Below are 11,253 nucleotides of genomic sequence, written 5' to 3'. Positions count from 1 at the left end.
ATAAGATTTTGTTTCAACAAATGTGACATCCATGGTAACTATAATCTTCCTATCAATTGGATCATAACATTTGTAACCCTTTTTATTAGAAGCATAACCAACAAAGACACATTTTTTGCTCTAGGATCTAGTTTACCTTGGTTGTGAAGATGAACAAAACACTACACCCAAAAACTCGGAGGATAAATCAGTAATCAATTTAGAGTTAGGAAAGCTATCTTTAAAGAGACTAAAAGGAGTTCTATAATTTAGAATTTTACTGGGCATTCTATTAATAAGATATGTAACTGTTAACAAGGCTTCGCCCCAAAGATAACGTGGTACTTGACTAGTGAACATCAAGGCTCTAGTTACTTCCAAAAGATGTCGGTTTTTTCTTTTTGCAATCTCATTTTGTTGTGGTGTATTTGTACAAGAACTTTGGTGGACTATTCCATGTTTGGTTAAGAAAATACCTAATTGGTCGCTAAAAAATTCCCCACCATTGTCAGTTCGAAATACTTTATTTTCACACCAAATTGTGTTTTCACCATAGCATAAAAAGATGAAACACATTTTAACTTCGGACTTATCTTTTAATAAAAACACCCAACAAAGTCGAGTATGATCATCAATAAATGTGACAAACCAACGTTTTCCTGAAAAAGTCGAGACTCTTGAAGGTCCCCAAACATCACTATGAATTAACGAAAAAGGTTTGGAGGCTTTATATTTTTGAGGTGGAAAGAATGACCGATGATGTTTAGCCAATTCACAAAATTCACAATGATATGAAGAAGGACTTTTATTTTTAAATAGATTAGGTAACAAATATCTTAAATAAAAACACCCAACAAAGTCGAGTATGATCATCAATAAATGTGACAAACCAACGTTTTCCTGAAAAAGTCGAGACTCTTGAAGGTCCCCAAACATCACTATGAATTAACGAAAAAGGTTTGGAGGCTTTATATTTTTGAGGTGGAAAGAATGACCGATGATGTTTAGCCAATTCACAAAATTCACAATGATATGAAGAAGGACTTTTATTTTAAATAGATTAGGTAACAAATATCTTAAATAATAAAAATTAGGATGTCCAAGCCTATAATGCCAAATCATAACCTTATCAAAATCAGAAACTGAATTTAAACATAAAGTAGTTGTTGGTTGACTTAGATGGTCGTCTTCAAGAAAGTAAATTCCACCAAATTCTTTAGCATTGCCAATCATCCTCCCGAGACCATGTCCTGAAACTTACACATAGAGGAGTCAAATATAACATGACAATTTGAGGATCTGGATAATTTCTTGACCGATATGAGATTACAAGCTAGATTTGGCACATGTAAAACATCATGTAAAACCAAGGAAGATGAAATTTTAATGATTGCCTTTCCGGCTATTGCCGAGAAGGACCCATCTGCTACTTTGATCTTTTTGTTTCTGCGCAAGGTGTGTAAGTTGAAAAAGAAAATGACGCTAGTCATGTGATCACTAGCTCGAATCAACGATCCATGTGCTTGTTTTACAAGGCTTGACTTTGAAAAAACAGAAAAATCAATACCGATTGGGCAAAGAGGAAGAAGGATTATTGGATGAGTTAGGAATAGAAGAATTCATCCAAATTGTGGTGATTGAAAAACTTGTGTAGATACTCTAATTGTTCCTTAGTGAATGGAGACCCTTCCAGAGAACTTTGGCCCTCATAATTTCCATTAGTTGTTTGGAAAGCTCGCTATCCCCGATTGTGAACCACGACCATTGCCATTCTTTTCCTTCCATTTGTCGGTTTCCCATGGAGCTTCCAACACGTTTCACGAGTGTGCCAATATTTTTTGCAGTGATCGTACCAAGGTTTTTTCTTTTTTTCACTATCATCATTATTTTTAATAGTTACAAGAGCATAATTATCATCATTAGCTTCAAACCCTGGCTTTAACATTACTTTTCTCCTTGTCTCCTCTCTTCTAACCTCAAAAAAAATCTCACGAAGTTTTGGAAGCGGTTTTTTCCCTAGGATCCGAGATCTCACTTCATCAAATTCTTTACTTAAACCAGCCAGAAACAAATAAGCTCTTTCATTCTCTTCTTTTTTCATAACTTTTACACCATCTCCGGGACACTCCCATTCATCATTATAACACTGATTCAGTTCTTGCCAAAGAGACATCATCTCATTATAATAAAGAGTAACTTCTTTTTCCCCTTGCCTAGCTTTCCACAGTTTTATTTTTAACTCAAAAATCTGTGAAGCGTTTTCTAAATCTGAATAGGTGTCTTTCACAGCGTCCCAAACATCTTTAGCAGTTGGGAGAAAAAGAAAAGGTTTACCTATGGAAGCTTCCATGGAATTAATAAGCCACGCAATTACCATAGAATTTTCTGACCTCCACTTGCTCATCTTTGGATCACCCACCGTGGTTGCTCAACTTCTCCATTTAAATGACCTAGCTTGCGCCCATCAATTGCTAATTTTACTGATTGCGACCATTCCAGATAATTCTTGCCATTCAACTTGTGAGATGTCGGTTGAAAAGAAAAGTGAGACGCCTCGTCCCTTGAGTCATTGTACTCTCGGTAGTTGTTTCAATCTGTAGAACTTTTTCCTCTGCTTGATTGTTGGATCTCTTATCTCCAGTGAAGGTTGTTTTAACCATGATGTTACTAGAGATTTTAACCTAGCTCAGATGCCATGAAAGATTTCAAGAGAGATTTGAATAAAATTGTACTTCACTTATTAACTAAAGAATTGAACTTAAATAGAGAAAAAAAAGTCCTAATCCTAATTGGGAAAATAGTTCCTTATTCTAATAAACTACTAAAACATAAAAAGAAAATAGTTCCCTTATTCTAGTAAACTACTAAAAGATAAAATAAAAATATTTCTAGAATATGAATAAAACTTATCTATCCAAATAAGATTTATCTACCTAATTAAATTTAAAATATATACATATTTCAACAAGAATAAGCTAGGTTTGCCATCAATCCACCTATTTGGAAAATTGCTTCTCTTATTTTGCTCTTTGAAAATGGCTTATCAAGCTCTCGAAGATGATGAAAGTTTAAGTGTTATAATATGCTTTTGATATTTTGGATGTCACCCGTGTCTTGTTGATAGAATATACTCTTGAAATGGTCCAAGAAGATTGTTTCATGGTTTGTGGTTCCTCAACCCATACATTATCAATGTTCTTTAAACACTATACTCTATTGCGTGAAAAAAATTAGTATTCCTAGACTTCTGCATCCAATGAAGTTTTTCGTATTCCTCCAAAATGTTCAGCTCATTTCTTATCTTCCTTTTGACTATGTCAACTTGAGCCTCGATTAAGAGCATTTCTAAGGCTTTCCTCCGTTGCATATTTCCAAATACCTCTTTATTCCACCTCAAGAGGAAAGTTTTCTATCAATGAAAACATTGGTGATCCCACCGGCCTCAAAATGATATGGTCTTCTTTGGAGTGGAAGGCTAACTTTAGTGGAAACAAGTACCGTACCATGGTCTAAACAGTGCAGAGGAAGATTGCAAACTGAAATACTCTCTATTTCAAAGAAAATTAGCATTCGCAAAAGCACTGTAACCTCTCCTAAACTTGATCCTTGATCCGACCCCATCTATTATTTGAAGTGCATTGAACCACACTTGAACGAAGCAGAACATTTTCACTACAACAAATGATATCAATTATGCATTCACAATCCTCAGCCAAGTTATTGACCTTCCACCCAATTTGCTTTTATTGCATGGTGTCTTATATAACTCATGATGTATTATTATTTGTTACAAATAATATAGGAAATAAAAATCATATGATCCTAAACAAACTGCTACGACCATCAAATATATCCACAAGGGAACTGATGTTATAATGGGGCACTGCTACCAAATGAACTTCCTAGATTCGGATGAGAAGCTTGATGGAGGGAGATTTTGATTGTGTGGCTTTGAGATGATTTGTATATATCTCTACACTCCTCAAGGTCAGCATCACACGTCAAAAGCACCCACTCGTTATCATCGTCCAAGTACTTGAGACACATTCTGCTGACATCTTCGATTTTGAATCGCTTTGCAATCTCTTGTTGCACATCTCTAAAACCCCAACTCGGTTGCAAGCTGAACCTTATTTTAACTTCACCAAATGTTGCTTTTACTCTGAAGGCACCCCCGGTTCGTAGATTCTGGCCACCAGTTTTTGGCCCTGGTTGTGTCTCCAAAGGTGGAAGCTCACCCAATGTTTTATGGCTTTGGGATCTTGCTAGCAGCTTAGGCTCCTCTTGATTCAACGAGTGCAATTCAGCATCACTACGAGCTCTCTTTAGTGCTCCACCAGGGTCTTCCACTATCAACCCATCTGAACTACATAATGCACTGATACTCGTACTATGCTGTTTCACTCCCATGGAACAACAGGTACTTGAACCAGAGCTCCGGCTGCATGAAGAAGATGGAGACTTCGGAGCAGCAGCTCCTTGGCTGAACATGCAGTTCTCAAGTTGAGGTTCAGATGGCTTTGAATGCCCACTGATCTTCAAAGACGAAGAAGGGCCATTACCAGAAAGGTTTGGTGAGCTAAGTTCCGGGAAGCTTGAGTAAAACGACCCTATTTGAATGGCACCCTTAGCACCTTGGACTGAATCAATCACAAGTTGGAGTTTCCTTAAAGAGTGGCCTACCTTCTTAATTTTCCGAGAAGGCCATCGAGTGATCCCATGGTGCCTGCATATCCTTTTCAAAGTAGTAGGGCACACTGCAATAGAATGAATTCTGTTAAGCTCTCTTTGAGACAAAATGGAACAAACTGCTAATGTATGGATGACAACAGCATTTGCGAATATCAATCCAAAATAAGGTACAGTGACAGAAATGTGGCGGTAAGAATGCAAAGGCAGAAACCGGGCTGAAAACATCATAGAAGGCAAGATGCCTTCCATTGTTCTATGGACACCGTATCTTGAAAATTAACTTTTCATTGTATCAATAAGAACTAGGGTGTCTTAAGTTATATAACACCTTATATATGTATATATACTAGGCTAAATCGATCTCTATCTACAAGAGATGCATTGCTGCATTTATGTGGTAACATTACTTGAGCTATATGATTATTTGAATGAGTAATAATGTGAAGCTTGTAATTCTAATTAAGTATTTCCCTACCACCGATACTCTTGGCAGCATCTTTAAGACTCCCTGCAAAGTATTGTCGAAGAACCTCCAAGCTGATTGTCTTCTCCATCTTGGTTCGTCTCTTCTCACCTGCTCTTTTACTGGGTAAAACGCCACGCCCACCAGAAGAACTGGAGTCACCCCCACCTCCCTCAACACTAGCATTGCTTTCAGCGTTTTGATGAAGCTGCTGAAAATCCGAAAGTACCTCCTTATCATGTAACTCTAATTGAGTGTCTTCCCAATGAGTTGTCACCTTAAACTCTTCTTTTGGTTCTTCCTTTTGATATTCCCACGAGACAGAAACACCTTTACCCTTCTGTTGAGCCTCCATCATGTGGGCAATCCACGATGACTCTTCCGGAGAGTTCTCTTTTGCAGAAGAAACCGTAAATTGAGTTTCTTCATTGTCTGATCTTCCGTCCGATGCAACTACAACTTCCTTAACAGGCAGGATCACTTCTTCCTCCAGCATCTTGTCCACAACTACATGCAAGCTCTGGCAAGCCTGCTGCATAAAACTGCTCAATGAGTTCAGCATCTGCTTTTGTGCTTCACTGTCATGGCAATCTTTTGGTAAGAACAACTCCAAAACAAATTCAACCAATCCAGTAAAAATGCTTTGTAGTGGAATAGCTACAGCACCACGTAATCCAAACATCCTAGCATGGTGAGAGAGAGGATAATTTGTCTTGCTGAAGGCTGTTATATCAGTTGCAAAGCATTGTTTGTTTGTCGTGAATGCTCTACCAACTACACCTTGGCCTCTGAACATGTGGTGCTCCGAGCATGCCTCAAGGAATTCTGAAAATTCTTCATCAGCTACGAAGCAAGCAGCATCCACGGTGGAGACACAATGATAAAAGTTCTCATAAGAATGTCGGCATCCACTTTTACCTTGATTCAGGCATGGAGCCCATGTCAGAGCCAAAGGCAGTTTATATGTCTTGCAAACAGATCTTAGAACCTCGGCTATCTCAGGCAATGCAGCTTGATACAACTCGTTACAAGCCTGTGCATTAGACAACTTCCTTCGGTCTCAGAAACGAATGATAAAATTTTGAACCATCAAAAACTACGGTTTTAAGATACCATTCATTTACCTCGACATTAGGAGGAGTGAAGTTGGGAGAGCTCCTTAGATCAACAGCCTGCATGTGGATATGAATTATTTAGACCCCAATAAACTGATCCATGGCAACTGGCACTTCTGAAAGGTTTTTTTTTTCCCTTAATCTATTTAATTTTCTTTTTTAAAATGAAAAGTCAAATCCTAAAGATACAATACGAGTTTAGACTTTATCGACAACTTTTATCAATAAAAAGCAGAACAAGTCCTAAAACTATATATACAGTTAGTTATTACAGTGTTAACTGATTAAACTATGACAGTTTCAGATGATAAATAAAGAAGAACAAGAAAAAAGAATAGTAGACCTCAAGAGCTTTGCAGACGTGCTCAAGTTCGGGACGATAATTGCTCTTTTGAATAGTTGTGACAATCTCAACAACACCCAAACATGTTCCGTTTGCTCGCTCGAAAACAGGAAGAGCAAGAGATCCTCCAACATTGTACTTCTCTGCAAAGCTAATACGTGGATATTCCTCACTTCTGAAGAAACGAACATCGGGTGTCCACTCAGGCAACTTCTCCAAGAATACACGGCCAGGCAACCCCACTGATTCCTTTGTATCCTCCTCGGCCGGGAAGTTATAGGATTTAGAAACATCTCTAAAGATTTCGAGACTCTTGCAATTCGAATTGAGAGAGTATGGCTGGCCTTCAGTAGTAAGAACATGTTTGCCTTCTCTGTTTACAGGCACCCAGATTTGAATAAGGAGGTCCCTATCTTTTGTAGATTCCTTCAAATATCCAATAGCCTGCATTAGTCTCTCTTTCACGGATAAAGAAGAACCGGATTCTGCGCTTGGTCCTATCCACCATCTACTGCCCAACTCAGTGCCTTGAACTATAAAAGTTCCAGGTTGTAACAATGATGAAGCATTCCCAACAGCCGACCCATCACGAGGGGGAGAAACTGATCTTTCGGTCTCCCCTTGATGCATTTGATGTAAGTTTGCATTAGAAGGAACAGTACTAGACTTATTGAGATCATTAGACGTAGAAGGAGCAGGCTGCATAAAGTTGAAATCATCATTAGTCTCTAACCAGCACCCTTCAAACAAGAGTTCATCCATAAGGTCCAAATCCATGGCAGCATCCACAAAGGTAGAATTGGGCGAAAAGTCACTGGGAACAGCACCATCGCCTTCCATGTCGACAAATTAGCTTGTAACAGAGCCTATATATTAGATTGGAATTGTAAACATGATCATCATCATGAGCCGAAACACAAAAGCACAGTAAAGATGAAAAATAAAAACAGGAATTTCCAGGAAAGGTTCCTTCTGCCAGAATCCAGAATCCCAATCTGTCCGAGGCGCAGAAACATCGTCAAGAAAAAGTTTGTTTTGAATCATGAACTGCAATCAGAAATGCATTTCAGAAGGAAGAAACCTTCCATAGTTGTTCATTCACAGTTAAAATATAAAAACGGACAATAGTACTGCTATAAAATATAGACCTCAATTGTACTTGCAGGTTTTAGTTGACTTAAAACAAATTAATCCACAAGTCAAACCATCAGCTTCCCCATACAATAATCAAACCCATCGTCCTTAGAATTTGTACTATCAATCATTTCTAAACGCCCCCTCAAACATAAACACCATGAATCCCATTTCTTAAAACCCTTAGTTTCATACAAATTCCCAAACCTTACTGTTAAAAAAACAAAACAAAAAACAAAAGCAAAAACCCTCACACATACATAAAAACAAACATACAACGAAAGAAAAGAAAGGGACTCACTTTACAAAGAATCTTTGAGAAAAATAAACCCAGTTTGGTACATTGGGTTTCGTTGTCTGTGTACTATAGAGTTTGAGTGAAGCAACCTAATAAATCTAAACAAAGATGTGTTTCTGTTCAATGAAACTTCCTTCTGTTTTCCTTCTTACAACACCCAATCACATAAAAAGGCATTAAAAAGTAAAAGAGAAAACAAAAACAAAAGCGAATATATATATATATAATACAAGCCAATTTGCAACACAGTGATCAGTTTTGGTTGGACTCTGTGGCGGTGTTATTATAAAAACTACTCTCGGAGTCATACGCGTGAACAGTATTCTCTATATGGAAAACATAAGATCCCACTTCAACAACCAATCAGATTTTGTGTACCACAATGAGTAAAAATGGATAGTAAAAACTAAAACATAAAATCTGGGTGTTTTTTCTCTTTAATTTTGGGGTTATGTTGCTTGTTCTTTAGCCTGCTCAGATTCCCTGCATTTCATCTATATATTTAATGTGTGTTTGTACTATTTTGCTTTTAAATCTAATAAGTGGACTCATTTTTTTTTTTTTTATAATTAAAAACAAAGTAGGTTATGCGAAAGAGATTCTTGACCATACCCTCTTTAATTGAACTTCATTCAGTTGACTGAACGTTCTCGGACAGCCACATATGTAACTAAATTTCATTAATGTATGCTACTTATTTTATAAAATAGATTACAAATTTTTATTTACTTGTACAAATTTTAATTTCCCAATTTTTTTTCATTTGAAATTTAACTCCAAATAATAGATTTTATTTGTAAGATGATAAAAATTTTCAAAATATAATTATATTAAACTACTATAATCACTTGGTTAAATTTTTCTTTATTTTATTTTTATAATACTAAAATTAAATTAATCTATTTAATTAATTAGATTCAATTTTTATAATAGAGTAACTTGTTATGTACTTTCAACCAGCATAAGCTCTAGCGTAGATTTTTATTTTCTTTTATAGTTGAGTTGAGTTAGATATTATACACTATAATCTATAATTTGTTTTGTTTTTATATTATTTATATATATACTTTTTTCAACATTTATAATATATAATATATTTAAAGACACGAGTTTAGAATTTTTTTGAACAGACCAACATAACCATTTTTATTCATTATACTAATGAATTAGACATTTAGATATGTTTTTCTTTTATAAGTTTTATCATTTTATTAAATGAATTTATATACAAACAAATAACTTATATTTTTATTGAATTATTTTATATTTCAATTATTTTGTTTCCATTAACCAAAAATAAAAATATTTTATTACATTATTCTTAAATAATAAATTTTAATTATTTATAAAATAGGTAACTTTATATTTCATATATAAAAATTTATAAATAATATATCTCTATAATCTAATCTACTATATTATAATTATCTTATGAACTATTATGAACTATTATAGTGAATTTATTCAATATTAAAAAATAAATAGTAAAGAGTTTAATTTTTAATATTTCAAATTTTTTATAGTTTAAACAAGAGCTTTAATAATGATTAGGATTTTTTTATTAGCGCTATTTGTGAATGATCAAAATAATTGATATATTTTATTTATGTTTATTATTTATGATTTTGAATAATATTATTTTATATTAATTATGCTAAGTAAAATTATATTCTACTTTAAATATGGTAAAAATATTTTAATTATTATTTAAAATTTTTACTATTATAATATTTAAAATGCTAAATAAGTTAATATATTTTAATTATGTTCAACTATTTGAGTGATGGATTTTATTTTGCACTAATTATATAGATTAAAAACACATTATTTAAGAAGTAATTATAAATTTGACGATAAAATCATATGATTACTTTATAGTAAAGCCAAGAAATAAAATTCTTATTTAATGAATTATATAGACATAATAAAATCACATGCAACGCATGTAGCTTTAGAAATTAGTATATTCTAAAATATGAATTTTATTATAATATTTTAATTATTAAAATAGTTTAATTGTACTTTACAATAAATCTAAGAAATAAAACTATTATTTAATGAAATAGATGAATATAGTAAAATTACTTGTAATGCATATGACATTAAAATTAGTATATATAAAAACACAAATTTTGAGAAAATTTTAAATTTGTACTAGAAAACCCTTTATTTGTTATTATATTACTAAATTGAAATTAAAAATAATTAATCAATATATTATTTAACCATTAATGAAAATGATAGCATATTAAGATAAAATTAATTAACCTGGTTTTATCTTTTAAAAGTTTTACCAAAAAAATATCATAAATTATGTTCATATATTATTAATTAATAAATTTATTAGATGTATAAAATTATTTAATATAATTAAATAAATTTAAATAAAAAATTCTAAAATTTTCTCTAAAAAGTATCATATAGACAACTATAAATTTTATTATTCTAAACAAGCAGTATATGAATATATATTTTCTTTAAAAAAAGGAAGAGTTTATTGCTCTGTGAACTTTTTTTAGTTGGGCTAAAATGGCTAAATGCAAAAGAAATGAAGAAGACATAAAACATATTTATGTATTTATGTATTCTTTTAGAAAAAAATCTATACACTATCATATTTAGGAGTGAATAATCTAAAATACTGAAAATTTTAAAAAAGTTACGAGATTAGACCGATTTTATGAAAACATTTTCAACTGGAAGCGTTTTCCTTGCGTTTCATTTTTTTAGGGTTAAAGTTTTGTTTTTTAAAGTAAAGTTAGGGTATGGTTTTGTGGATTTTAGGATTTAGGGTTTCGTAGGTTTTTTTATATTTTTTAAATTTAAAGTTTAGGGTTTTTATATATTTTAAGTTTTTTATATATATATTTTTATAATTCTTTGATATGTAAAGTTAATAATTATTTAATTCGATGTTTAGAAGCATCGTATTTACACCCATCGTATATTTGAATTATTCGAATTGCAAAATTCAATTCGATTCAAAATCGAAACTTGAACTACTTTGTTTGATTAAATCTTAGTTTTTAATTTTTTTCAATTTTTTTAAAATGCAACTAAGTTTTGATCGTTATTTACAGTGCATTATTTTCGAACATTCAGATAGGTTCAATGCATTATTTTTTCCAATGCATTATTTTTGAACATTGAGATCGGTTCAAAAAATATATCTTGGAAATCCCAGGATATTTCATGGTTGAGTAGGGAAAAGTTTGGAGTTGAAATTGCT

The 11,253-nt window shown here is 33.0% G+C and overlaps 1 protein-coding gene across 3 annotated transcripts; it reads right to left on the bottom strand.

The window, feature by feature from the left end:
* Positions 1–3,645: 3,645 nt before the first annotated feature.
* Positions 3,646–8,530, bottom strand: LOC108467152 (protein NLP2-like). 3 transcript variants are annotated; one of them, XM_017767691.2, is made up of 5 exons: positions 8,028–8,530; positions 6,593–7,639; positions 6,259–6,306; positions 5,147–6,167; positions 3,646–4,736 (listed from the first exon to the last, which is right to left on the bottom strand). In XM_017767691.2, the coding sequence occupies exons 2-5, from the start codon at positions 7,430–7,432 to the stop codon at positions 3,850–3,852; spliced, it is 2,796 nt and encodes a 931-aa protein (XP_017623180.1). In that variant the 5' UTR covers positions 7,433–7,639; positions 8,028–8,530; the 3' UTR covers positions 3,646–3,849. The 3 variants fall into 3 exon arrangements, with proteins under 3 accessions (XP_017623180.1, XP_052881055.1, XP_017623183.1); XM_053025095.1 differs by having other exon boundaries at positions 6,593–7,587; XM_017767694.2 differs by having other exon boundaries at positions 6,593–7,458.
* Positions 8,531–11,253: the final 2,723 nt, after the last annotated feature.

The sequence above is a fragment of the Gossypium arboreum genome, chromosome 2 (genome assembly GCF_025698485.1).
Source record: "Gossypium arboreum isolate Shixiya-1 chromosome 2, ASM2569848v2, whole genome shotgun sequence".
NCBI lineage: Eukaryota > Viridiplantae > Streptophyta > Magnoliopsida > Malvales > Malvaceae > Gossypium > Gossypium arboreum.
This window is presented reverse-complemented; position numbering and strand designations above follow the sequence as displayed.